The sequence below is a fragment of the Phoenix dactylifera genome, chromosome 5 (genome assembly GCF_051530095.1).
Source record: "Phoenix dactylifera cultivar Ajwa chromosome 5, Ajwa_hap1_PhDact_Kaust_v1.1, whole genome shotgun sequence".
Classification (NCBI taxonomy): Eukaryota; Viridiplantae; Streptophyta; class Magnoliopsida; order Arecales; family Arecaceae; genus Phoenix; species Phoenix dactylifera.
The window spans coordinates 5,697,184-5,724,876 of NC_143194.1; the positions used below are offsets into that span (position 1 = coordinate 5,697,184).

At 37.8% G+C, this 27,693-nt stretch overlaps 2 protein-coding genes across 13 annotated transcripts; one reads left to right on the plus strand and one right to left on the minus strand.

The window, feature by feature from the left end:
• LOC103711118 (NAD(P)-binding Rossmann-fold superfamily protein) lies at window positions 1-27,693 on the plus strand. Of its 12 annotated transcripts, XR_003386484.3 has the most exons (15): window positions 2-249; window positions 602-666; window positions 3,031-3,139; window positions 6,227-6,374; window positions 7,248-7,460; window positions 12,542-12,676; window positions 19,101-19,235; window positions 19,575-19,790; window positions 20,158-20,266; window positions 22,092-22,212; window positions 24,831-24,888; window positions 26,755-26,827; window positions 26,903-27,015; window positions 27,150-27,299; window positions 27,439-27,693. XR_003386484.3 is itself a non-coding variant. In XM_026806260.3 (13 exons), coding segments are annotated over exons 1-13 (1,515 nt in total). In that variant the 5' UTR covers window positions 4-157; the 3' UTR covers window positions 27,151-27,484. The 12 variants fall into 12 exon arrangements, 1 of the variants encoding a protein (XP_026662061.1); XR_003386482.3 differs by lacking the exon at window positions 26,755-26,827 and having other exon boundaries at window positions 4-249; window positions 27,150-27,342; XR_003386483.3 differs by lacking the exon at window positions 26,755-26,827 and having other exon boundaries at window positions 4-249.
• On the minus strand, window positions 11,020-12,364 carry LOC120110085 (uncharacterized). Its single transcript, XM_089931114.1, has 2 exons — window positions 11,860-12,364; window positions 11,020-11,699 (listed from the first exon to the last, which is right to left on the minus strand). The coding sequence occupies exons 1-2, from the start codon at window positions 12,040-12,042 to the stop codon at window positions 11,223-11,225; spliced, it is 660 nt and encodes a 219-aa protein (XP_089787240.1). The 5' UTR covers window positions 12,043-12,364; the 3' UTR covers window positions 11,020-11,222.

Here is a 27,693-nt window from a genome sequence, read left to right on the forward strand (position 1 = left end):
CTGGGCGCGTCCCTACCGAGCCTCTCCTGTTCTTCTCGGCGCCGACTTTCGTAACAACGTACGCGCTTCGAAGGGAGCGAAAAACCCTTTAGATCCATCGTAGGGTTTTTGTTCCATCCCATGCGCGGTCTTCGAAGTGGGGGAGGGAGAGAGATACATGGCGGAGAGGTCGAAGCAGTGGCTCTTGGTCGGGACGGGCGCTCTCTTCGGCTCCCTTTCCACCGTGGCTCTCCTCAGGCTCTTCTCCAGGTCTCACTCTCGATCGCTATTTGATGAATTTTCATCACTTTGTTTGAAAAATTACAATGGATCGTCGAATCCAGTCTCGAAACATGGATTTCCACTCCAAGATTGCATCTTTCCTCTTATTTTTATTGAGTTCCTTGAAATTTAGCCTCTCGACCTCACTGTTTATCTAATGAGACAAGAGTTTGGTAACTAGGACAGGTTCCAATAGGGAATTCTCAGCATTCGGCAATGATATGATATCAAAATTGAATTTGTGTGTAGTTGGTCCCTTTGAATTTTGTTAAGATGATTTTACTGGTAAAAAAGTTTCAACCTTTGTTTTGTTCAAATCCTGTTGTTCTGATTCTTGCAGATGGGCTGGGAAGCGACAAGTAAAAGGTCTTTTGACCAGCTGTTCAGTAATTTCTGATTGGAACGGTAAGCCTCTTCTAATAATATTCATCAAAATCTGGTAGTTCTAAGGGGTAATGTTATTGTTTGGTGACTAATTGCATTATTCCTAATTGTGCTTCTGAATTCCTTTCATATACATATGTGTAAAAACTTGTTCTTTTTTTTGGGTGTAAAATTATGTCTTTTTTTTTTTTTGTTTCTAAGTGACCCTTCCCAATTATATGTTGCACGTCAGAAACATAGGGGGACACTGTAGATTCCTTGAAGTTGAAGGGCTTTCTCCCTGCCTAGAAATATGCTTCATAATAAAGAGTCGGAAGTTTTGTGCTATCTAAATGTGTTTTGTAGTTGGAAAAGAGGGCACGTCTACATTGTCTGCTGTTTGTGCTATTTGGAGAGATTGTTGTTTAGAAATTAGAATTGCTAATTCCTGATCGTTTACATATGTATTTTTAATTTCTATTTTTGTATATAATATGCATTCTGGTGTGAAAGAGAACACCAATATGGAAGGCATGTATCATGGAATAATAGCACTGATGAGCATGAGTTTATTTCATACTGAAATTGTTTTACTGTGTGCTCACCTGTATTATCCCTGGACAAAAATCAATCTCTGATGTTGTATCTTTTATACGATTTATCGAGGTTTGCATAAAAAATTGAGGTTTTTATTAACTATACCTGGTATAATGCTAGTTCATGCTTGTTTGTGTTATACTTCTTTGGATAATGCCCTTTGCATGTTTAGATGTAGTAATCATTCATGAAAGTATAGGTTTAGTATGGCTTGGGATGCTTGGTTTAGTTAAATGTAAAATCATGTTTGACTGTTTAATTCTTGTCTACTAAAGAGTGCTGAATTGACCCTAGACCCTAGAAGCATTGAGAAAAGGATTTTTCGTAGTTTTTCTTGTTCTCTTACTTTTCTTGTCACTTTCTATCGCAGTTCATGCCTATTATTGGCATGGTCTTCTATTTTTCAGGATTGGCACTTGCATAGGATGACTAATTCTTGACATTAAGTAGACGTAGTTATGTTCAGCGGGGAAAATTTCTCAATCTTTCCTAGTGCCAGCAAGACAGTAGAGTATTGACAAGAGCATACTTGTATAATAGTTACCCTACTAGACCTTGATTGGATGGGCATAATATTTTAATGCTTTGATCCTTGAAATTGAGTTGATCCAATTATCTTCAGTGGGTAAGTTTGTGAAAATTCCATATTGTCAAAAAATATAGTGAAATTTTTGGCAATATCCTCTGAAAGAGGAGCAACGGTAGGAAGGACAAGAATTCTGAGAGAAGAACAAGATGGACAATTTTCTGTAGTATTAATTGGTAGCAAAGATGGATAGGATGGGTTGTAGTACTGCATATTGTGATTGTGCCTAATTAAGTTTTGGCAGGTCTTGTTCCATACAATAGCATACCATTGCAGTGCTAGCTAAAACCAATATGAAAGATATATATAACAATGTTAAAAGGATAAACAATTTACATGACAAGCAAACTACCAATGTTTTTATCCATCTCACTCTTCCCCCCTACTTTCTTGTCATTTCCCGTGTATGCTGCCAATATTTCCAATAATATCATCTTTATTAGGAATATTTTTGCTCAAACATTTTATGGTTCTATTGGTCCATTAGTTTGTCATCTTCTGGGTCCATTTTTTGATGGGGATTGTCAGTATGGGGCCACCAGAAAAAGACCAGGAATGAGATCTTCCTCATCAGGGGATCGCCTAATGGGCAACCAGGTTTGATTTGAAGAGACAGAAATTTTCATTGGTGGAATTTCATATCATGAAAAATTTATGCTGCCATACCAAACTGAAGCATCCGTCCTAGAGAAATTTTTTTTGAATAAGTTGGAGTGCTTTGAAGGATTTTAAAACTGTTTTTGTTTTCTTTTTTTAAAATATGGGTCAGGTGATGTAAAGGTTTCTATTTTATGAATCTTAGTGATTCTTTAGTAATGAAAATATGGCAGTGATGCAATTCTATTTTGATACCAAATAAAGTGTATGCCGACATTTTTCTGGGTGTTTCTTTTTGCAGACTGGTATGATAATTTATTGTTCTTTATAAAATATTTGCTACTTATGGTTATGCTGTCTAGTTTAGTTCTTACATATCTATTAGTAGTAAATTACCTTACACTGGAGTAGGAATGCGGTATTAAGCAAATTGAGAGCATTTACTAATATCACATTTTTCCTGTGATATGTTTTATATCCTCAACATGGTGGATGTAGACATCATTTCTGAACAACTTAATTGATTGTCTGTATGCGATATGATAAAAATTCATATCGTTTAGACATGGTATTATATTTCTTTTGAGCTGTCGTATGCCCTTTTTTAATCCTAACCTTGTATGCAGGAAAAGAAAAATTATTTGGAAGATGCGGAACCAGATACAATGGTGCACCAGATGGTTTGGTTTATTCAGACCTTTTAAAAGATGAGGTTGTATCTGAACAACTTACAAGGTGCGATTAATTGCTTTGTTCAACTAATTACATTAACAGGTCTATGAATTAGAATTTTTGATCTTATCATTCCAGGAGTATGAGAAACTATTGCTTTGCAATATAAAAGGCTATATTTCTTTTCATTTGCAGGCAACAACATTCATGAAATGATGTTCAATTTGGGTGATTTTTTTTTCATATTTAAACTTAGAAATTGTTTGTCGTCAAGGTTGTCAAACCAACTACATGGTCACTATAAAAGTTTAGACAAAACACACAGGAAGTTAGGTGGACACTTGGAGTTTAAATTAGGGACCAATTTATTAAACATAGTACACTGACATATTTTTCGCATGTTGATGAGCTTATGTTAATCTTATTAAAGGACATCAAGATATGGCCACTAAACTACTTAATTACATGTACTATTATGAAGAAAATTTTGATTTATGTAAGCTTCCTCTTGCATGCAGTTTTCGTGAAGTGGTAAAAAGTGTCTGAAAGTTTTCAATCAAGATGTTTAATGTCTATTTAACATGCTATAGGGGCTAGAAAAGGTGAAGAACAAATTATAGTCAAGTTTAAGACACCTATGTTAAAACATATGACTAGAACATGTACATGCATAAGTACATGGATACATACATGATACATATGTAAACACATAATTCATTCATTCAATTGATGACAAGGTTAATTAATCAATCACATGAGGAAGAATGGAATTTTTAGTTTTCAATGTGATGTTCAGTGTTCTAAAATTTAGAAACTTGACTAATTTGGGTTTCTACTAGTCTAAGCAGATTAATTACTTTGGCAAGTTGAGTCATGAGTCAATATGAAAATATTATGATGTTTTAAATTAGATAATAATATAAAATTGATCCTAAATATAAAAACAAAGAAATAGAAGAAATAAACAGATAACCTATTGATGAAAATAATATGCAATCATATTGTAGGACCTAAGTATCTTAAATTTGTTTAAAACCTCTTGATTTTACCATTGAAATGTTCAGAAAAGCAAGGTCACATAAATATTTGCTTATAACATAATTATTTATCATTCTTTAACCAAAGCATATTATCAAAGTAGATCAATATTTCCAATTTGTATGCATGCATGCATTTATATATGTATATGTATGTTTTTTCCAATATATGCACGCACACATGCATGTATGTCATATGCTAAAGGTTTCACATGCAACTCGAGTAATAAGTCACAATTCCAGGATTTAAATGAAATGTTCCTTCACATCAAATACAAACTGTTGTTAATGTTAAATTAACATGAAATAGTTTAAACATTTGAAGCACTTCTTATTTAGTTATCTCTACTTCACTAAAGCTGTTTGATTCCTAGGAAACGAAGTGAGTAGCCCCATTGCCATCCCATGTTTGTAACTTCAATTCCTGAAGATGGCTGTATTAGAGCCAGCAAGCTTGAATCTTCTACACTCTTCTTCCATCAGTGCCATGATCAATTTTGGTGTTATTTTGATCATTATAAATATTGATGGGCTCAAAAAGATACTATGCTACTGGATTTCTACTCAGTCTGCAGGGCGTCCATGAACCCCAGGATGTTAGCCATCTAATAACTTCTTTTAGGAATAGTGATTTATGATTCCGTAACATGCGGGTGGGTTTTTGGCATAATGCACTATGAGAAGTGAAGACGAGGATTTGCTTGATGAGGATCATGTTCTGGAGGATGTGGCAATGAGCATTGGCCATGTCGATGATATTGAGATGGAGATTCTTGATGGTGCTGTCTGTGAAGCAGAGCGTCTAGCAGACAATGATGATAAATAGTTAGGGTCCTACTGTGGAGGAGCATGTTGATTTAGTTATGGAGTCTTGACTCACCAAGGAGTCCTTATCTTGTTTGTTAATGCAAATTCTTCTAATCCTAAAGGGATAGATCTAGATCAGTCAGCTCCTGGGTAGAAGGATAAGTGGGGGTAGAGAGGGAGGAGGAATGTGGAAATAGAGGAGGGGAAGGGAGAGGAGAGAAAGGAAGGAGCTATGAGAGGAGAAAAGGGGATAGGAATGGTTAGATCTGAGTTAGGATCAGGGATTTATCTTATGCATATATGTATCTTGGTATAATAAAACAGAATTATAGGGTTCTGATCTGATAAGTCACAATGCTCTAACAGGAGATTTACTTTTTCTTCTTTTTTTTGTCTTTTTTTTTTTTTTGAGGGAACTAAGATGAGGTCTATTTGAGCTGGTATTCATTCAGGTTTGCTAAACCCATTCTTGAGCTTGGAACCCTAATGAACAAAATCTCCACTAAATGAACTTGACTAGATACCTTTCATGCAACAGATTAGTGTCTAAAGTGCTTGCCTTGTACTTTTCATCATCGGCCACCATAGAAGTTGAGAAAATTCTCTTTGAATATGTGACATTTCTCCTTTCATCCATAAGTGTTTTTAAAATTCTTTCAGATCTGAGAGAATATCTTAGATTAATAAATCAACCATATTTGATTCATATCATTTTATTTTTATTTGATCTAACTCTTTTTCTTCCCTTTTTTTAGTAATCATATTTTCGAGGAGGTTTTTTATCTTTACTATGCGTCAAATTTGATCTTTTTGGCCTTAAGTCTGTTTTTGTTTTTCCTAACAAATATATGTTGAAAATGTTGTAGAGATTAAGAATAGAAAATATGAAAGCTTATGAATAACATTTTAGTAGAGCTAGATATTGAGGTCAGGATATTCTTGGGTATAATTTTTGATTACAATTATTTAAAATTATTTGCAAACAATCCTCCAAACCCCATGATCTAAGTATAGTTGCAAACTTGTTCAACATTTCCAATTTGACGAATTAATTGAGGATGTTGTGAACTCTCTTCACTTGAATTTGAGGATTATAATCAGCTTTTATCTATTTAGTGAATCCATTGTCTCCTTTTCCTCTTCTCTGATGGGTTTAAAACATAACACTGTTCAAGTATATTTTAAATAATGTACTGTCACAATCTTGATTTAAGTGAATCTTGTTAGTTCTTTCACTTTCTTATTGATTGATGATACCTTTGTATTCCATAAAATGTAGCATTTTTCTTTTTCTTTTTTGTATTAGGAATATTCAATTCTTTGGAATGGAGTCACAGCAAAAAGTGACTGAATCATATGTTGTAGTCATCGGTCTTGGAGGAGTGGGTAGTCATGCTGCTTCTATGCTTTTGAGATCTGGGGTTGGCAGGCTCCTCCTTGTGGACTTTGATCAGGTACTTTCTTTTGCATAGAGTAAATATTGTTTCAAATGCTTCTATAGCTTGATTTTTTTTTATGTGTGTATTTACGAGGGAAGCTTTCGTTTTGGCTTCAAATTTTTTTAATCAGGCCATGCCTATTTTTGCTTATGCTTTTCCAATGGTGCTTTTGAAGCAGCAGTTTGATAAAAGTGCTTTGAGCACAAGCACTTCATACTGGATGTTTCATTATGAAATGCTTTAAGAGCTTAGTTGCACAGAAGAGTTAAAGGTGAATGTGGACTAATCAGGTTCAGTTTGGATTTGAAATAGACCTACTTGAGTTCAAGTTTTATATAGAGATTGAACTCAACCCATTTAATTAACTGGCAAGAATCAGGTTGGGTCCAGCTTGGTTTTCAAGTTTTAATTAGATGGGTCTAAACCAGACCTAGGAGCAATTTCAAGTGATATCTTGTTCCAATCTATGTGGTTCTATTCCATATAACTTTGTTTAGTTTTGTCTTTAGGGTTTAGAAGTACATCTGAGGCAATAAGTTTGCTGGGTCCAAATTTGCTTGACTTTAAGTTTGGTACTTGGGAGGTCTCTTCTAGTAATGTAAACAAGTGAGCCTGGAGGCCATTTTGGGTGATTTCATATGCTTCTGGCCTTGTTTGCGGGCTGGTCCTAGACTTATCATCCTTAATAGCCAGTAGTAGCAGATTTACATAAGCATAAGACAGTAGTGTGTGTGTGTGTGTGTATCTGTCTGTCTGTATGCATGTGGCACATTTATGTGTACATAAGCAATAACTATTGGAAGAATTTGATCATTCCTATTAAGATAAATGCAAAAGTTTCAAAAGTTAAATACTTTGAGAGCAACTTAAGTAATCCATATATGAAAGGTATCACTCTCATCACTAAATCGACATGCTGTGGCCACGAGAGATGATGTTGGGACCCCAAAAGCTCTATGCCTGCAAAAGCATTTTTCAGCAATATTTCCAGAATGCCATGTGGAAGCAAGAGTGCAGCTGTATGATGCATCATCAGAGGAGGAAATTCTTTCTGGCCGGCCTGATTTTGTTCTTGATTGCATAGATAACATTGACACGAAGGTAATCTTTTGCACCGAGATTTGGCAAATCTGTAGTGAAATTTACATTCTCTATTTTATTCAAGTACCTAGTTCATATTTGATATATGGCATCATCATTCTGATCTTCTACGGTCATTCATTGCAATAGTATATTCGAGTTTATAATATTTCACTACTCTAGCTAGTTTAATTAGATTCCTGTTCAACATCACTATGCATGCGCACATAATGTGTGATCCAAAATATCATGTTGTGCAAGATGCTACTAAACGTTTTACAAAATGCCTAAGGCCAAGTTCTAGCCAAGATTCGCCGTACCGGGTCCGGTAGGCATACCGGTTGCCTACCGGACCGGTACAGTTCCGGTTCGTTCCGAAACCGGCTGGTACGAACCGGCCAGCTCTTTCTCGCCGGAGCTGGAGAAGAAAAAGAGGAGAGAGAGTGCAGGGAAGAGAGGGAGGGAGGAGACACATGGCCACCATCGGAGAGCTGCGGAGGGGCGGCGGAGCCCGCGGGGGCACGGCGAAGGCCAAGGCCGCGGCCACATCCCCTGTTTCTTTTGAAACTGGGGACGCGACCACGGCTTTTAAATTTGGGGATTTTAAGTGAAGTCGGCAAATCGGGTGCCGACTTCACTTTAAAATCTTTAAATTAAATTGCAGGCTCTGCCGCCCCTCCGCGGTCTCCGATGGCGGCGACGGGTCTCCTCCCTCCCTCTCTTTTCCGCGCTCTCTTCTTCTCTTCGTCTTCTTCGTCTTCGGCACAGAACCGTCCCGTATCAGTTTCTACTGCTCCGACGTACCGGTTATAGGCCGGACCGGTTCGAACTGGCTGGTACGTGCCGGTTCATCAGACCTTGGTTCTAGCAATAGTATATTGTTCACTATGCTCATACATTATTCATGAATATAGATCTTTTGTAAATTAGGCTTGAGTCTAGTTGTTGGTAGGGTGCCCTGGTGCATGAGGCTCCTACCACCGTAGGGTTTGGGGAGGGTCAGATGTACAAGTCTTACCCCATGTTTAGAGAAGCTGTTTCTCTGTTTCGAACCCATGACACTTAGATCACAATGGAGCAATCTTACCATTACGCCAAGGCCTTTCCTCCGTCTTGAGGTATAAAGCAGGTTTCAATTCAGTCTTTCATGGAACAAAGCTGAGTAACTAATTTTGACCTACAACACTAACAAGTTTTTTAAACGTGAGATGATTTAAACATGCTATTGTGATCATCATGCAGGGCATTAGGGATTTGTTTCTTTTCTGAGGCCTCTTGTTTTAGTTTTCTGCACCTTGCTTTTATTTTAGAGGTTGAGCTAATGTAGTCTTCTAGGATTAGTAAATATGGTCATGATTTTTTTCAAGTTCAGCATGTACTTTGCCTTTTTGAAGGCATATCTTAATATGCACATGCTCAGATTGGTCATGGAAGTATTCATTTCAAGCCCACTCTGAGTCTGAACTTGTGTCGCAGCTTTTATCTATTTTGGTTGCATAAGAATGAAGTTGAAATCTGCTGATATAATTAGGTGTAGAATTTTGCTCAAGCCAAAGCCTAATCAAGGTTAGCTTAAAATAGTTTAAGCTTGAAAACTAGGATCAATCTTGGCTTGTTTTGTATTTGAACAAATTTAAGAAAACCTAATTTTGAGCCTTACAGAACACAAGCATATTTCTATCAGTTTGATAGCCCTTAAGGATGAAGCTTACATGCCCTGGAGTGAAGGGTGATGGAGGAAGACAAAAAGCCAGAGAATGACTTAGGGCATGAGAACACGGGAGCTCGACAAAGGGGAAGATATTGGAGGTCAGACTCCACAGAAGCTTTGGCTAGGAATTAGTTTAACCAAGGTTTGTCGTATTGCTCAGTATCGTACCATACCGGATGTACCATTACCAAAGTACGCCATCTCGGTACTGGGCCAGTACAGGGGCCACCCTATCATTGTATCAATATGGTACGGCACGGGATCGGTTCGACGTACCGAGTGTTGGTATGCCCTCCATATCGTGTACCAATACCGAACTGGTACGGTACATGCACCCCGTATTATCCGGTTTGGTATGGTACGGTGTATGTATTGTATCGTACTGGTACCGAACTGGTATGTAGTACCATACCGTACCGACCATGGTCAGCCGAACCGGTATGTACCGGCCGGTCCGGCCTGGAACTGATACCCAGATAGCGTGGATGCCTGTTCCAGCTATTTTTGGGCTGGTACCGACAAGTACACATGCGTACCGGCTGCGTACCGGTCTCGTACTGGCACATACCTGCAAGTTTCCACCGCGTACGACGCGATTTCAGGCGCGCGGGCGCGATTCCCTACGCTTGGAATCGCCTCGTGTGCGATTCCCGCAGGCCAACTCATCCGCGCGGGGCAGCGCGCGGGCGCGCGCCATAAATGCCACAGAGTGGCATTTGGCCAACCCGCACTGTGCGCGGATGCGAACCAAAAATAAAAAACTTTTTCCGCTCGCGTCCGTGAACCAAAAAAGAAAATATAAATAATGACCGGTTCGTACCGGACCAGTTCCGGTACGAACCGGTCTCGAACAGGTCCGGTGGGCAATTGACAAGGGCTAGAGAAGGGAGGTGGATCTATCTAGAGACTATAAATATGGGGAGATCAGCTGAGGTGAAACTTTGGAGAGGCTAGATTCTAGATGGGCCTGGGCTCGAGTTCAGATGTTCATTAGCAAAAGCTTGACGGGGGAGATGAAGAGGTGCAAAGATAAGTAGATTAGAGAAAGTCAACAGAACTTGATGCTTGCTCTTCACCGGTCAAGTATACCTTAAAATTTAGGATCGGGACTTCTAGTTCAAGCTATGGATATAACTTTTTTTTTTTCAAATAATTGGAAAAAAGGTAACTGGGCCTCTTCCCTGCTATAGCTGTTTGTTTAGTTTCAATTTCTGTGATATACATATTACAATATTCATGTTTTGTGTATCAAAATTTCCAGCATTATTGAACCAAGCCTGCTTGAGCTGTGATATACATGTTATCTTTTGTATATTTTATGTATCAGTTTTCGATATTTATCATGCCAAGCTTGTTTAGTTTTGAATTGGGATTGCTTGAGCCTGAAATCAAGCCAAACACATGCCACTGTTGAGCTGCTTGAACAAGTTGCTAGCACTAAATATTTCTAATTGACTTACCTTTATTTTCTCATGGGCTGCTCCCTATATCATTTAAGGTTTCCATTAAGGTTAAGAAGAATTTCTAGTCCAGTTAGAAGTTTGAGAGATTGTTTGGTTGGTTGTAACGATAACAGGACAAACATTGCTGTGATCTACAAATTAGTGGCTGTGAGATGATAGAGTTTATTGTACTCTTTGTTTTGTGTGATTGATTCCATTTCTGTAGTTCTTCTAGCTAAAAGATTTGCCCTTTGGAGGTGGATCTAATATACTCTTTCTGATGTAAAAATTATCTGTATTTGAGCCATATTTCTAAATATGATTTTAAAAACCAGTTATAAGTTACACGGATATAGGATCCCAGTGACCTAACCAAATTTTGCAGGGAAGATGTACGTTTCTATGGTAAAAAGAGTTAAATACAGTTAGGGCTGGAAGTGGGCTCGGGCCGGCCCGAAGCCCATCGGGTCGGGCCGCCCGCGGGCCGGGCTATGGGCTAGGCTCAATGCATTTCGGGCCGGGCTCGGGCTGAATGATTAAGCCCATTTCTATTTCGGGCCGGGCTCGGGTATTTCATTGGCCCAGCTCGGGCCCGTCCAAGCCCGAGCCCACTTCCAGCCCGTATCGTGGCTAAACCCAGTTGTGTCTGCAGTCTGCCGAATCGCGGCTAAACCCAGTTGCCAACTTGCCCGAGGGATTTGCAGAGGCACAGAGGCGAAGCCATGCTGTCTGCCTCCATGCCACCTTGCCGTCACTCCCAGCGCTGATCTTGCAACCGGCCACCACCAGTTCAAGACACCACAAGTCCGGCTTCTTCTGCCACAGCACGAACCCTCCCATCTCCCCTCCACCACCACCCTTGCTCGCCTTCTTGTTGGCATGGCTGGCGTTATTGCCATTGCCTGCTCGGAATTCCGTCGCCGTCATCCTTACCTTCCCCATGGTGTACATACTACTCACCGAGTTTAATGCTTGCTCGCCGCCTGACGTCGCGATGTATTGTTGTATTATGTATTCTGCCATTGATGCTTCCTGCCATTTATTCGGGGGGGAAAACAAGAAAAAGAGAGAGAAGAAGAATAAGAAATAAAGTTTTTTTTCTTTTTTTTTTTATGTGAATGGGAGTCAGGGATTGCCCCTCTTTACCATTTGAGTTGCTGGAAGTAGATAAAAATTAGAACAGCGGCTTTATGCCTTTAAGTAAAGGAAGAAGACCTACCATTGGATCCTCCTTGAGGTGGTGACTGAGGGCGAATTTATGGGTTTAGATGGGGAACAAGACGAGAGGCGCGCCGGCGCCGATGACACCGAGCATGAGCTGGAGCTCGGCTCCTCTGCCGAGAGGTGAGGGCGCAGTCCGGCCTACATGGGAATGATCAGATCGCATCCACGCCTTCATGTTGGTGCACAGAGATTTGTGGCTTCGGGAGCTTGCTCCGGACGCGAACATCTCTGGCCGGGCTCGTGATCAGGCTGGCCCAATCGGGCTCGGGCCGGGCTCGAGCCGGGCTCGGGCCGGGCTCGGGCTGAGTTTTTGTAAAACTGTTCGGGCCTCGGCCCGGCCCGAAGCCCGAAAAATAATTTCGGGCCGGGCTCGGGTAGGGGTATGGCCCGGCCCGGCCCGGCCCACTTCCAGCCCTAAATACAGTCTAAAATAAAAATTGGATCTACTAGCTGATGAATCTTTAATGCGATCACTTGATAATGGCAACAGTAAGGATACTTGATTGAAGAGGAGTATTGGTAAGTCCCTTTATTAAATCTGTGACTCACGCAGGAGGGTATAACAATTATTGCTTATCAACCAATCATCCTCTTTGGCACTAGATTATTAAAAATAATACAATTTCCTGTTTAAATACCTTTTAGTATTAGGCCTATATGTTACAATAAGTATGATTGGTAATGGCCTTTTACTTTTGTGAATAACTATTCTTAATTATGTACAGGTGGCACTTCTTGCTGCATGTGTACGTAGAGGTTTGAGGGTGCTTTCTGCAATGGGGGCAGGTGCCAGAGCTGATCCAACACGAATTCGTGTTGCAGATTTAAGGGAATCAAGCATTGATCCTCTCTCTCGATCAGTAATAATCTAACATGATCATGTGCCCTCTGTTATTTGCTCTGATGTGTTTTTCATTATCTGCTTTTGGCCATGTTAACTATGTCAATTTTATCTATAACATTGCTACTTGAAAAAATTTCAGTGAATCTGTTCTCGAAAAGCTTAATTTGGAGATATTTTGAACATTTTTCAGTATGATGTTGTCCTTCATTAATCCAGATTCTGTAGCAATACTAAAAAAATGTTCAATTTGTTTCCACCCTGATCAAATTACTAATCTATAAATTTAGAAAGAAGGATGAAGGCCTCCTATATCAGGACATTGATTCTTCATACAATAACCAATTTGTCATAGGTAGTTATCAACTTAAACTTTGATATCATGCTAAGCATTCCTTTTATGCAGAATCCTTGATGATGATGTTGTTGTTAAAATGTTATTTTGATTCACGATTGGATCTTACATGATGTGGTTCTCATCCTTGGATCAGCATAAATTAAAATCGCAGGATCCTATGGTTATATCATGGATCATATAGTCCAGTGGGTCATCATATTCGATAGGATGATGCTATTTACATATTAAATCACAAGGAAGTCCATTTTCCATGATAAATTAGTTTATATGGCTTTTAAAATTACATATCACTAGCTAGCCTATTGTTGGCATTCATGAAATTAAAAATAAGGGGCAATATTCATATTTTTAAAATCATATATTACAATCTTATCCTTGTGTTTTCTAAAATATTCTATCTAAAAGGATAAACGAATTGATTAGTATATCTTGAATAACTGTACATAGTAATTGTTTCATTGGACATGCTAATTTAGGCTTATGATGGTGGAAACTAGATGCATTACATGTATGGCCTTTTATTATCCATTCGTCTCATAGCTAACTTATGTTTCAATGTCATATTTCTTTATATTTTAAAAGCTTTACAAAGAAATTGCCAAATTAAAAAGAATTTTATGCGATCTAATCTTTAATCCAGTCTAATCTAACCCCTTTTATGATTTACAATGCAATGACATATTGCTAATCTGGACAGCATTTATCCTTATGTATGGTTTGTCTCTATGTTTTCATATTTTCAAAGATACATGCCCTCTAGCTTTGTGATTCCTAGCTCTATCTAAAATTTGTCCGGTGATCGGTCGTGGGCACACAAACAAAAAGATCTAGTAGAGCCTTATTTTGTTGGTTGACATCAAATGATGTTACACCACAGGGAAATATAATAATGGTATTTTCTAGTGCGTCATTGCTCGAATCCAATTCAAGTCTCACGTATCAATTGTTGCACAGTTTATGAATTGGCTTCTTATGTTTCCTTAAGCCTGAATTTCTGGGTGATGAAGGTGGTCTGTTTGAAGCTTAGTGATGGAGAAATGAGGAAGAAGGTAGGATTGCATGTGGCTCTGGAATTTTCTTCATGAGGCTCCAATTTCCACTTGTATTTGGGTCCAAAATTAGGGTCCAACCCAGTCCATTTACAATTTGGAGTTTATCCTGCAAACTTAGTCTTTGATTGTTGTATTGGTGATACTATTCCTAGTCTAACAAGGAAATGCCAAGTGACCCTTGTTTATTTTCTTCAATTATTTTACTTTTCTAGTATTATGGGACTAGGTCTTTTTCTTGTTCATCAAGTAATAATAGCTATAAACATGTGAACCCTATGGGCTAGGGGACTCAAGCAGTCGATTTCATAAAATAAGCCTAAGGGATTTTGGATGTCCTGATACTCTGAAAGTGATCTAACATTCTCTTTTTCCCACTTTTCTATTTTTTCCCCTTTTTGTCAAAATACCATTCATAGGGACCTGGGGTCCTATCTACTTGGTTGTACAGTGGCGATCCTGTACATGACCTTGCTGTGCAAGCAAAAGGAGAAGCTCGTCATCATTGACTTTGTTCTTCTCCATGACTTTAGAAAATGTTTCAACAACTTGAATAGTTGGAAGTTGGAACCATGAATTTTTGATTCAATTAATTGGGTGAACTGCAGAGCTGTGAGAATTAGCAATTAAGCTGTCTGGAGCTTGCAGGAAAAGGCAATTGATGTTATTGCTGTTAACGACCAAACTGATTTGGCATCTAGTTTGGTCAATAATAGAAATATTATGGTCATCATAATGGCCATGGTTATGACCAAGGTCCGCCGTACCAGTACCGGTTGGCGTACCGGTGGCAGCCTGAACCGGTATGTACCGGTCCGAACCGGTCCCGTACCGGTTCTTCAACAATAAACTACCGGTACTGGATTCCACACTGATCCGGTACCGGTCTCAGGACGGACCGGTACGTACCGGCCGGTACGGATCGGTACGGCAGACCATGGTCATGACTATCGTCCAATTGATTTTGTCATGGAAAGCTATAAGTCACGGGCTTCTGATGCAATGCAAATATCAGGAAATATGAAGATGAATGACTTGATCGATCATCGTGGATCTAATAAAAACTAGTTTAGAGAGAGATTCATCCACCCTAAGTGCTAGTTATTGACGGTTTGAAAGTACTGTTATGGAAATTCAACAATCAGTAAAGACATTGAAGATGTGATCAATGAAGATTCAACTATGGAACACTGAAGTGATTGTGAAAGATTAGATGATTGAGAAAATGATGGATTATCTAAAATTCAGTTGTTAAAGAGACAAAGCACATTTAGATAGTGACTGTTATTGAGTCTCAATTTGAGGATCCCTTTCTTGTTGATTATGTAAATCCAACAACAATTACCACTTGTTGACTGTTTTGGAGTAGCAATGGTAATTGTCATGATCAACCACCTTGACATCCAGCAGTTTCATCATTTGGCCAGCGCAAAATGAAAATGTCTAAGATACATTAAGTATTTCTTATCATGCCCTTTGACGGTGGAAAAATCTTTGTTGCAGCTCAACCTTGAGGACAAGGTTGATTTGAGGGGAGGCGGGGGGGAGGGAACAAAACAATTTCTTTAGTTTTCCTAGTGAATTTAGTTTTAGGTATTTTCTTGCTAGCCAAGTCATTTTGGTCTATAAATATGTTAGCCCTATGGGTTAGGGATTCAAGCGATCAGTTTAGCAAACCCAGCCTATAGGATTTGGAAGTCCCTATCCTCTAGAAGTGATTGAATATCCCTTCTTTTCCACTTTTCTATTTTCTTTCATTTGACTCAAAAAACTGCAAGCAAGGACTTGGTTTCCTACGAATTGGCTCAGTTTGTATATCTAGGTGCTATTTGTGGATTTTGGTCAAGACTTGGGCCATGTTAGAGTTTACATGCTTCTCTTCATATCTTTTATTTTTCCTTAATTAAGTGCATAAAAAAATGAAATATCCGTAATGAGGATATGATGATCCTAGACGCCATTTTGGTCATTCTTAAGTAAAATCTTGGGATCATAACCATTTAGCCTTGTCTTAACTATTTGGGATTTGCTTTGTGAATCCACGCTCACAAATTTTTATTTAGAGTTACCTTTGATGTTATTATATGGTATTCATAAAATTAAAGCATTTTGGTCTAAAATATTTTGGCTTTCTTATAAATAATATGAATCACTATGATGGAAAAGCTTAAACTTAGGTATTATTTGGCATCACTTTTTATTTTTCTATGTTCAAAAACAGAAACAAAATTTGTTTATGGTATTTTTTTCTAATTTTTAAAAAATATAAACATGTTCAGTATAGTTAGAACATGGCTATGGTGGTCGAGGTAGTGGCAATAATAGTGACGATACTGGAGGTGGTAGTGATGTAGGTGGTAAGGTTGGCGGCTGGAGATGATAACGGCGATAGTGCTGTGACGGAGGCGAGACGGTGATAGTGGCAATGGGGACAATGATGGTATTGGTGGGGGTACGAATGATGTAGCGGAGATGATGATGATGACAATTGCGGTATGGTGGAGGTAATGGCGATAATGGTAGTGGCAACGGTGGAGGTGTCGGTGATGTGGCGGAGGCAGTGATGATGACAGTGGTGAGAGTGGCGGCGACGGCATCGGTGAGAGTGGTGGTGATGGGAGCCATGGTGGCGGAGGTGGTGATAGTGGTGGTAGAGGTAGTGTTGGTGGTAGCAAAAATACGGATTTCTTTGAAAATATTGAAAGTAAAGATTTCTTACTTTCATTTTTTTTTAAATAATAAATATGATTTTTGAAAAATAGTAAATAAAAATGATAGTACCAAACATGTTTTTTGTCTCAATCTCTTTAATTTAAGAAAAAAAGCAATGCCAAACATGCCCTTAGCCAAATGTTGATGAAACTCTCTAAATTGATATGATTTGCATTGCAAGTGTCAAATTAGGTTACTATTATCATACAACTATATGAGTTTTATATGTATAGTTTGTGCATTTTGTGAGTAGGTCTTTAATTGGGTCATATCAGTTTCATTGGCTCAGCTCTGATGCAAATCCATTTGCATATTTGATTAGTTTGGGGTTGGGTATTATCATGAATATTCAAATGACAACCCTCAACAAAATTTTAGTTTGGATATTGACCTAACTCAACCCAGCAAGTCAAATGGGTTAGGTTGGGCTCTACCTTATTTGGTCATGATCTAGATTGATTATGAGGAAGGTCAGCCCATTAGCAGCCCCTAGAAGATGGAGACTATTGCTCACTCTCTAGAGTTGGTGTTTAAGAACCTTATATTAGAAAATTTTGCAATCACTAATGATTGTGGGCATTGATGGAAAACCAGGTGAAGTGATACAAAATTGCCAATTTTATTTGAGCTTTAAGACAATCCATCAGGTAATGTGGATTGTGAATGTTTTTCTGGGAAGCTAACATCAGGAATGAAAGTCAAGAGGATAATATGTTGTGAAGTTCCTTCAGATGCCTTAACTGATGTACAATTGAGACTCGTACCATGTAAGCTCATAAGGACTTGAAATATCACAATGCTTCATTTGGAGGGGATTTGCCATTAAGTTTTCTTGAAGCTTAGTTCTGTTTAATAGCCAAAATCCAGTATTGTAATCATGGTCTGCCGGACCGGTCTATACTGAGCCGAACCGGCCCGGTACAGACCGGTCTGGCCTAGAACCGGTATCCGGACAGCGTGGATACCGGTTCCAGCTGTTCGGGTACCGGTTCTAGCTATTTTCGGGCTAGTACCGACTGGTACGCATGCGTACCGGCTGCGTATTGGCCTTGTACCGGCCCACACCGGTGCGAACCAGCCGGTTCGCACCGGTACCATTTTTTTTTACTTACAACACGCGCTGTGGATTTTAACCCTGGCTGGTTCGCACCGGTACCATTTTTTTTACGTACAGCACGCGTTGTGGATTTTAACTCACAGCAGGCGTGCTTCCTTGAGACAACGCCTCGCGCACAGTCCCCCTGGCCCGCCTGTATGTTTCCGCGTGCGTTTCCACTGCGCGCGGCGCGATTTCACAGCGTGCGTGCGCGATTCCCCGCACTGGGAATCACCCCACGCGTGGTTTGCGCGCTGCCCCGCGCACGCCATAAATGCCATAGAGTGGCATTCCAGCCCTGGCGTGTCCGCGCGGGCGCGGATGCGGCAGAAAAATAAAATTTTTTTTTTGCCGCGTTCGCGACACGGACGCGAACCAAAAAAAAAAATTTTTCCACGCGCGTCAAAAATAAATAAATAAATAAATGACGGGTTCGTACCGGACCGGTTCCGGTACAAACGGGTCTCGAACCGGTCCGGTAGGCGATCGGTATGCCTACCGGTACCGGTTCAGTGTACCTTGATTGTAATCATCTTTTGAGACACTTACCTATGAGTATTATAAAAAAGTGTGTAAATTTTGGTGGTGTTAGATGTGGTGTTGAGAATATTTCTCATTCCCCTAGCATTATAGGAGCCTAAAATTGCCAAGTGACCTGGATGGGCCAGTTATTTTTGATATCAGATCATTTTGAGTTTTAATTGCTCATATGCATGATTTTTTGTCTGAATTAGATGGTTGATAAGAAATCAGAAGATTGATATTTAAACCTAAGAAATGCTTTTCATTCATTTATATCCTTGATGGCTTTGACCATATTCATTTTTCTTCCTTCTGTGATGCTTAAGCTTATTTGGATCTCATGGCCTCAGAGGTAAAACTTTTAGGTCCATTTGCTCACATAGATTAATTTACATATTAGCATTCATGTAATTTCTAGCTTTATTCTAGATCTATATTTTTTCTTTAGTTTGGCTTTTCCATAAAAGAGCAAACTATTGGTTCTTTGGTCATTCATTTCTTATGTTGTATCTGTTTGTAATGCTTAAGTGCTGCTGGAAATATTTCTCTAGGTGAGTCATCGTTTGAGAAAAGAAGGGATATGGGTTATAATACTAATTGTTTTGATTTTTCTATTAAAGCATGTAAATATTAGTTCTTTTATCATTTTATAATTTCATGCTATAGACCTTAACTTGTATTATGCTACTGGAAAATATTTTTTTAGGTAAGGCATCGACTAAGAAAGGACTATGGGATAGAGGGTGGAATCCCTGTAGTTTTTTCCCTTGAAAAACCCAAGGTAAAGCTGCTTCCATTTAAAGGTTTAACTGGAGAAGAAGAAAATCCTTCAGATTATCAGGTTAGTACATTTAGGTGAATTAACACCTAAGTTTTGTGCTATTGATTGCATTGTCATTTATTTAACATGGCACACGTTATTAGCATGCTAAGTTTGGGTTTCTACAGAAGGTTACATAGGGAACAGCTTACTTTGATTGAAGCTATTATGTGGAAGTTGGTAGTTAACTTTACAAAAAATAAATAGTTCCAACTTTCGTAAAATCTGTTATTATACACAGAATCATTTTTCTTTACTTTAGTTATTTTTGATGGGTTTCTGTCAAAGCATTCTGACTTGAAGGTTTTCGATATACCCTGTTAGCATTGACATTCTGACATTTGATTTCTCTGATGTCAGATAGTGCCAGGTTTCAGGGTTCGCATCATACCTGTTTTGGGAACTATCCCTGCAATTTTTGGGCAAGTAATGGCCTCCTATGTTGCGACTCAACTAGCAGGATTGTGTGTTCAGACGGAACCAGTGGTCAATTTGGATCTAGATCACTATCGAATTCTTCATCAACGCCTTCTTGAGCATGAGGAGTTAATATATGGCTCAGCCGTACAGGTTCTGGTATGGAATTTTGTCATTATTTATCATCTTTATACATGGTTCCTTCTGCCGCTTTCTGTACCTGTACCAGTACCATCTTGGTCCATTGTACAGGTCAGTTTACAGTACTGACACTCATATGCCTCACATACCGAGTATCATTATGCTACTGGTATAGGATGCTGTGCCCAGTATGGGACAGTACGGTCCGGTATTGCGAACCACGATCTTAATAGTTCATATTTTGTTCATTGAATCAAATAATAAGCATTGCACTCTTATTTATTCTGTAATGAATAAAATTTGAAAACTTGATTTCATTGTGCAACATAAATTATGGTATTGGTCCATGCTCATATGTGCCATGCGACACATTTTGTGCCACCAGGATATGGACACAAGACAATGGCGTTTGTCGCTATGTAGTGCATACTGGTTTATACTGAACCATATGGGCCTGCTTTGCTATGCATGGTTTGGTGTTATCTTCACGACTGGTATGGGCCAGTTTGGGTCCTTCTGAGGCTTTAAAATTGTTTCTTTTAGGCCTTTTTGTGGTGTCTTGGTGGCTTTTGAACCAGATTGTGGATTCTGACAGCTAGTGTAGCTCAAAATGATGCAGTAGCTGCTTCATCTGTTATCATTATAAATTATGCAGCCCATGATATGCTATTCAATGGCCACTATGGATCTAATCTCTTCATATATATGACCATTGTGATTAGCAATAGGATCTTCTGATCACCTAGTAATAGGGTTCCTCAGAATGTTGATCAGATCTTTGGAGCTGTGTAACCAAAGATTTGGGCATGACTCGATGAATCCGAAAAAAATAATTTCAGAATACAATTTTTTTTTTTTTCATTTTTTTTCTTTTGATTATTAGTTGACTATTGCTAGGATCATGAACAGTGTTATGCAGTGAAGAGAGAAGGCACACTGGCAAGCAGTACTTGGTAAAGAGAACCAAATGACATTGGTAATCTATCAGACATGTTCCTAGAAGCTAATTACTGAAGCTTGTTGACAGACATTGGTCAATCTTTAAACACTTTGTAATAAGGTTGTGTATAATCATCCACTGAACCATGGTTGATATTAATTTTAGCCATGGATAAGATTAAAATAACTGCAGCTTCTAATGTGAGCTGACACCCTTACATTTTCCTTTTGTTCCATATTTTGCAACAGTCCACCTTTTTATGCTGATGCGACAAGCCTAACAATTATCAGATTACATTCTATCCTTTATCCAAAAAAAAAACATGTGAAGTTGTGAACATATGATTTTATAGTGATAAGAACGTGTTGGTTTTTCTTTTGGTAAACTTGTTGGATGAATTTTGACTTCCATTTTGTTGGAACATGTCAAATCACTAACCAAGTACTTCATCAATGCAATAGTTTCGCATGTCTTTTAGCTCATTGAAGCAAAAACATAAGCCATCGGTAACTCTTCTCCTTTGGGGTCTTCCTATATGAGATTGGAGATTCCATATAATGCCGTGCCTCACAATTTATTTTACTATGCTTTTTTGGCAATAGTTATGTACCTTAAAGATGAAAATAGTTCCTACACAAAACCTTGCTTTTGATGGTTTCTCCTTAGTTGCAGTGGATTAAAATGTGTAACCAATATGGTAGCTGCTGCCTAACCCAGGATATCTCATGTCTAAGATAAGACCTCCTCTGTACTTCATTAGTGCCATTAATACCAAAGGATCAGCTAAAGAAATAAAAAATTGCTTTGACACAGTTTTTAGGATGCCTTGATCTTTAATACTGTCTACTTTTGTGTCTATATCTTGAAAATGATTTCAACTCAACTCCTAAATGCTACATGAAGTGACACTTCAACCATCTAGAGCCCTGCCACATGATATGTAATTGATGTTTCTCTTTTTATAAATGCAACAACAAATTGCTCTTTTAAATCCAGATAGCACGCACTTCCATAGAACAATGTTTTACGGAACCATTTCTCAAGTGATTGGGATGGGGTATATTAGTGGAAAGAAGAAATCACATGATAAAAAATTTCAAAAGAAAGGTTTTGAATGTACCAAAGGATTAAAAAGAGCAGTATCTTACCACTTTGTTATCAGATGGGCTTTTCCAGTCCTTTATAATGTGCTCTATATTATGTTCAAACAATTTTTTTCCTTATAAAGCTTTTTATTTTTGGATACTACATTTTCTTTAATCCCCACACCACTTTCATAGCAATGCTCATTAACGTAGTTTGGTATAACAATAATTACCTTGCTCAGCCATATTTTGTTCATAATTTCTTGACTTCTGTTTGATTTAACTTTAAGGTAGATGTTGAAGAAGTGATGTATGTTGTCAAGGAGTTGTGGCATGGCCGAAGTGCTAGAGATCAATCTCAGAAAGATGTTGGTCGTAAAATGTGGAGATCTGTTAATGAGTTGATGCTTGTAAGGTACAATTCACTTTATTTATTAATTTTGACAATTATTCAATATGATGAGATTAATGTGCTAACTTAAGTTCTCGTCATTCTTCCATTTGTTATTGCTTATGTCTGTTATTCTTTTCTTGAAATATGGTATGTATCATGGTTCGCTGTCTCGATGACTCCGTACTGGTGCCACACTAGCACTATATCGGTGCGGTACGGTATGGAGTCTTTTCGGCATACCGAGTGTCGATATGCCACCTATACCAGATATCGGTATCGAACCGGTATAATACGGTATGCTCCATACCACTCGGTTCGGGCCAGTACGACGAACCATGGTTTGTATCTGGTATGGTTGACTAAATGCTAAGCTTTATTTTGTTCATTTAACCGTTCCTTTTTGATTCCTTTTTCTCCTCTGTATGAATAATGTTATCCTTGGTTTTTTAACTTGTTAAATCATGCTTACCTTGATTTCTAGAGGTTTATGGCCATTTGTTTCTTTTCTTTTTTTTTTTTGTTGTTGGGCGGGCGGGGGGGGGGGGGGAGGTTTGAGTCTTCTGTTTAATATTATAATAACATATAAATGCTATACTACTGTTGGCAAATAAAGTTACATTTTTTTACTATTAAGAACATCATGATATAGTCTAGTCATGAGAATGGGTTATTTGGCAATAACGTCAGGTTTTTTCTTGTACAAATTGGTGTATGATGCATCACCTACTACCAAGGTTTACCGTTTGGGTACCGGATTCCGTACCGGTGCCACACTAGCATAGTATCGGTACAGTACGGTACGCGATTCTTTTGGCGTATTGAGTGTCGGTATGCCACCGGTACCGGTATCGGTATCGAACCAGTACAGTACGCTATGTCCGGTACCGTCCGGTTTGGTACGGTACGACATACCATGCTTACTACATATATCTATATATTCAAGAACAGAATCACTTACTAAAATCTATTTTTCTAATTCTTGCCATATCAAAAAAATTTGAATACAGAATGTGTTTGGTTATGGAATCCTGACTCTCATTAGTTGAATTTTTCTCTATCTATGGTAAACATGTTTAGTTTTTTGAAGGACATAAAATCATGTGGACAGAAGTACAATAGAACAGTTGCTGAGAAAAGTGCTGAAACTCTTGTACCATGCTTGGAAGGAAATTGTCTCAAAAGATCTTGCAGGTCTTGTATATGGCAAGGTTGCATGTTTTGAATACAATATGAAGTTATGAACTGACCATTATACCTAGACATTCTTATTTTGATTTATACCCCTACTCATATTTATTACTTCCCAAGAGTAAAGTAAGCACATGTGATTAAGCACATGTTATTTAATCATGCATCATCTAATGATCCTCAATCTCTTTGGCTGCAAGGACATTGATTCCTATTGACATGGCATCTACATACTAAATTGACAATTCTAGATGAACTGACTTGGCAAATGACTCTTTGATCTCTCAATACTTAATTTGTGGTATCTTTGTTCTTAGTTCTCCTAATTATAATGATTGTCTAGATTAGTGCCTGAAAATCATTGATATGAATTGTAACATTGGAAAAAGTGACAGGTATTGATAATGTTTTTTAGTTTGTAACACGCATACTTTATCTTATATCTTATGAAGAAGAATTAGGAAAAAAAATACTATTTTAAATTCTGCTGCCAACCTTCCATGGACTGTCATATAGTTACAATCATCAGCTCGTAGCCAAGCATGGGCTTTCCTGATGATTTGGCTCTTTTTTGAGAAAGGATGTACAATAGGCATTTTCTTATAAAACTCCTAGGGAATCCTAATAAGTTGGGTTTGTGTAGCTTATAATATATATATATATATGTGTGTGTGTGTGTGTATATATATATATAGAGAGAGAGAGAGAGAGAGAGATCTTCCTTTATCTATGAGACTTATAGTGTACCTTCCCATGTCTGCACATTACTGCTACTTTCTGCTGTAAGAGTCTTGGTTTTATCTCATTTGTGAATGACTTCTGGGTTTTTGGTTAGCTTTTAATGTTTAAAGGTTTTTAAAGTTAGTCCTGCTCTCCATGGTTCCTTTGGACATGGTTGTCGACCAATCCTTTCTATTTGGGAACTTCTTCTCCTCTTCTTTCCTTTTGCTCCTCTTCTATCATTTTGTCCCCTCAATGAAATAAAGGTGGTTATCTACAGTTTTTTTTTTTTTTTAAAAAAAAGAAAAAGAAAAGGATTTTCTATCTAAATTTGTTTGCATATGATGGAAGTCCCATAGAAGGTGATGATTTATTGTGCCTACTGCAAGTTATGCACATGAATTGTGCCAAAACATCCGTAGGGGTAATTCATTGTTAAAATAGTGATAAGTACTTGCATGTGCATGTTTGTCTTGGGAATTTTTGTGGACCATGACCAAGATAGCTGCTTAGTTGCAATTTACAACTGATGGCTGCTGTTTTTCACTTATGAGATGCATTTCTCTTTGCAATATTCATTCATTTGCATCCTGCATATGTCTACTGATTATTTAGCAATGAATACTATGTAAATGGTTGATTACATTTCTAATTATCAATTTATACCTTCATTATCAACATGTTCACTTTTTTACACTCTTGTTCCAAATGATGATCTTGTGCTTTTCCAGGTGGGACAAATCAAGACCAGCTACGGTCAATAATCTGATACCTTTGAAATTTACTGAGGTAATTTTTGTGCACAACACATACAATGCTCTCACTATGAAAACTAAATATGTATAATGATTTTGCCATAATCAACTTGCTGCATCGAGTGCTTTCACCATGCGGAAGTGCATGAAAACAATTTATTTCCTTTTTTCTTCTAGTGTCTGGCAGGTTAGTCTCTCAACAGCAACAATCCAATACTGAAACTACTCGATATGAATGAATCCATGCAATGTGCAGCATGAATTTCAATTTATGATGTCTCTCGTGAAGTTTTTGTTGTATAAGACCATTATCCTTCTCATCATTGAACTCATTAGAAGAAGTGAGACAGAGGCAGCAATGCAGTTTGTAAGCATTAGCCACATAGGCAATGAGTGCTCTTCAATATATTTAAAACTTGTGCAGGAATTTGATTATTCCTAGCCATCATGCTTTCTTGATCATCTGTGATACTTTATGGAAATCAAGATGGGAAGCATAAAATGTGCAATGCCTTTCACTCAATCTAACGGCATTGCCTTTTTACTTCTGTTCGGTTGGAAACACAAGTTAGTTGCATCTTGTGCTTCACCATCTGATGCAAAGTCAGTGGCTATCTTTAGATCAATAGTTCTCAGCTTTTTAGCATGGCCTCAACAGCACAATTCTTGTTGATGAAAACTTTTAACGAAATCACATTTGAGTTTTATAATTTGATGATTTCTAAATAGAGCGCTATGCAAATATCAATTTTCGTATTTTCAAAAGGATCTGGTTATATTTTGCCAGGAAAATTTTCAAAGTTTCCATTACAATCTTCAAAATTATTTTAATTTAGCCTAATGTTTCAAAAGGTGGAGAAATGTGTAAAAGAAAATTTGTGAAGATCAAAGAACTTTATTATTCTTCCCATCTATCTCATCTTTGACTTGGTCCAAGGATTCACCTTATTGTATGTCAAGTTTTGAAATTTCGGCCGAAACGAACTGGTTGCCATCAAGACCAATCCGAAATCGTCCGAAATTTTCAGTTTCAGACAATTTCGGTCAGCTTTGGCCGACTTTCGGAAGTTTTGGTCAAATATGGTAATATTTTCTAATGTTTTTCTACGATTCATTAAATTATTCAATATCACATTAAACCAAGGCTCAAATGATCTAATATAATGTAGTTTTAGATACTAATCTTATTATATCTTTACTAATTAGAAATTGTTACATGTTTCTTGCTTTGTTTCTGTTTAAATGAGTTTTCTTTTATCTTCTTTTATAATTAATTCATATATTAAAGTGAATAGTGAAATTAAATGTGTTTTTGTTTTGATGGATCTTTTTCGTGCTTAAACTGATTGTTAAAATGGATCATTATGAAATATGCTCAAATGGCTTTTCTTGTTCAAATGAGTTATTAAAATAAAATAAAATATGCTTAGAAAAAGTTTATTTAATTACAAAATTAGAGCAAATATGGAAAGTATAAACAAAAGCCAGTATAGGAAAATTATGAAATTTAGACTCTGTATGATAATTATAACAGTTAGTGAAAATATTAAATATCTAGTAAGTTAAGCTTTAAATCATTTCACTTTTAACCTAAACTAGCCAAACTGTGATCCTGGATAACTCAAGGCACAATGAAATGATGTTATAACTTGCATTTTTTCCCTTAAGTTTTCTATCATTCTGGTTCTAACTTTTTTCTGACTGTTGCTCCAAAACTTGTAGTGAAGCTGCTGGAATCTCCAAAACTGCCAAAACTGAAGCTCTACCTAGAGAATCAAAACCGAAACCAAAACCATGTTTTAAAACCTTCTTGTACCTATGATCACCATGAAAGCATATCATTTTATGTCGTGCAAATTTCTGGACATAAATCTGAAAAAATATTTCAAACTTTTTGCAGTTGCGGGTCTGAAGTATATATTTCAGATCTTAGACTATTGCAGAGAGATCTTCAAGTAGTCTTTGTATGTTAGGTCGGGACACCATTCAATCTCTGTTGCCTTGAAGCTAAGCTATCCCATATTTACTAGCTTTCTCCATTTGTTCAGGCAGGGGCACATGAATCAACGATGATTGACCGCATAAGGGAAGAAGAACCTGAATTCTACACAATGGTTACCAATGTTCTGAAGCGGGCAGAAGAGGAATTTGCTTTACGATGGTAAGCCTGTGAATTCAATGGCATTTTTTCAATTTCCATTCTTAGTGATTTCATCTCATGAATACACTCTCTCTCTATATTATGTAACCATTGCTTTCTGTTTTTTTATATTCTGGGATGCCTGGTTGTTGCAGATACACATCTACTGTCATGGATACACTCTATATTAACCGCTGCTGACCTTTCTGGATGCAATGAAGTGTTGTGTGCAAGTATTTGTTTATCACAAAAATATGCTACTGTGCCTTTTCCTACCCAGTTGAGGCATATATTGTCAAATTAAGGTGAGAAAAGTCAGAAGTGGTGCTTCAGAGTTTTTGCATGAAGGTATCATTCAGGTTGTAGTTAAGCATGTTTACCATGCGGTGTGAAAGTTTAGAGGGTGATAGCTGTTTATTAATTTCATGAATTTTGTCGGTGTAGGATGCTTTATTGACATCAACGAAATGTGGAACCAATCATTCTAGCAGATGAGAATCCAGGATGTTTTTTCTTCTTTGAGGAAAAAGAAGTCAACATTTAAGACATATCTATCTGATTATGACCTCTCTTTTTTCTTGTGTCATTATAAATTTTCTGATACTTGGGTATTCATATTAACAAATATGCATAAAATGATCACTCTTGCCTGAAATGATCGACATTCTCCCAAATAAATAAACTCACTGTTTGTTGTTA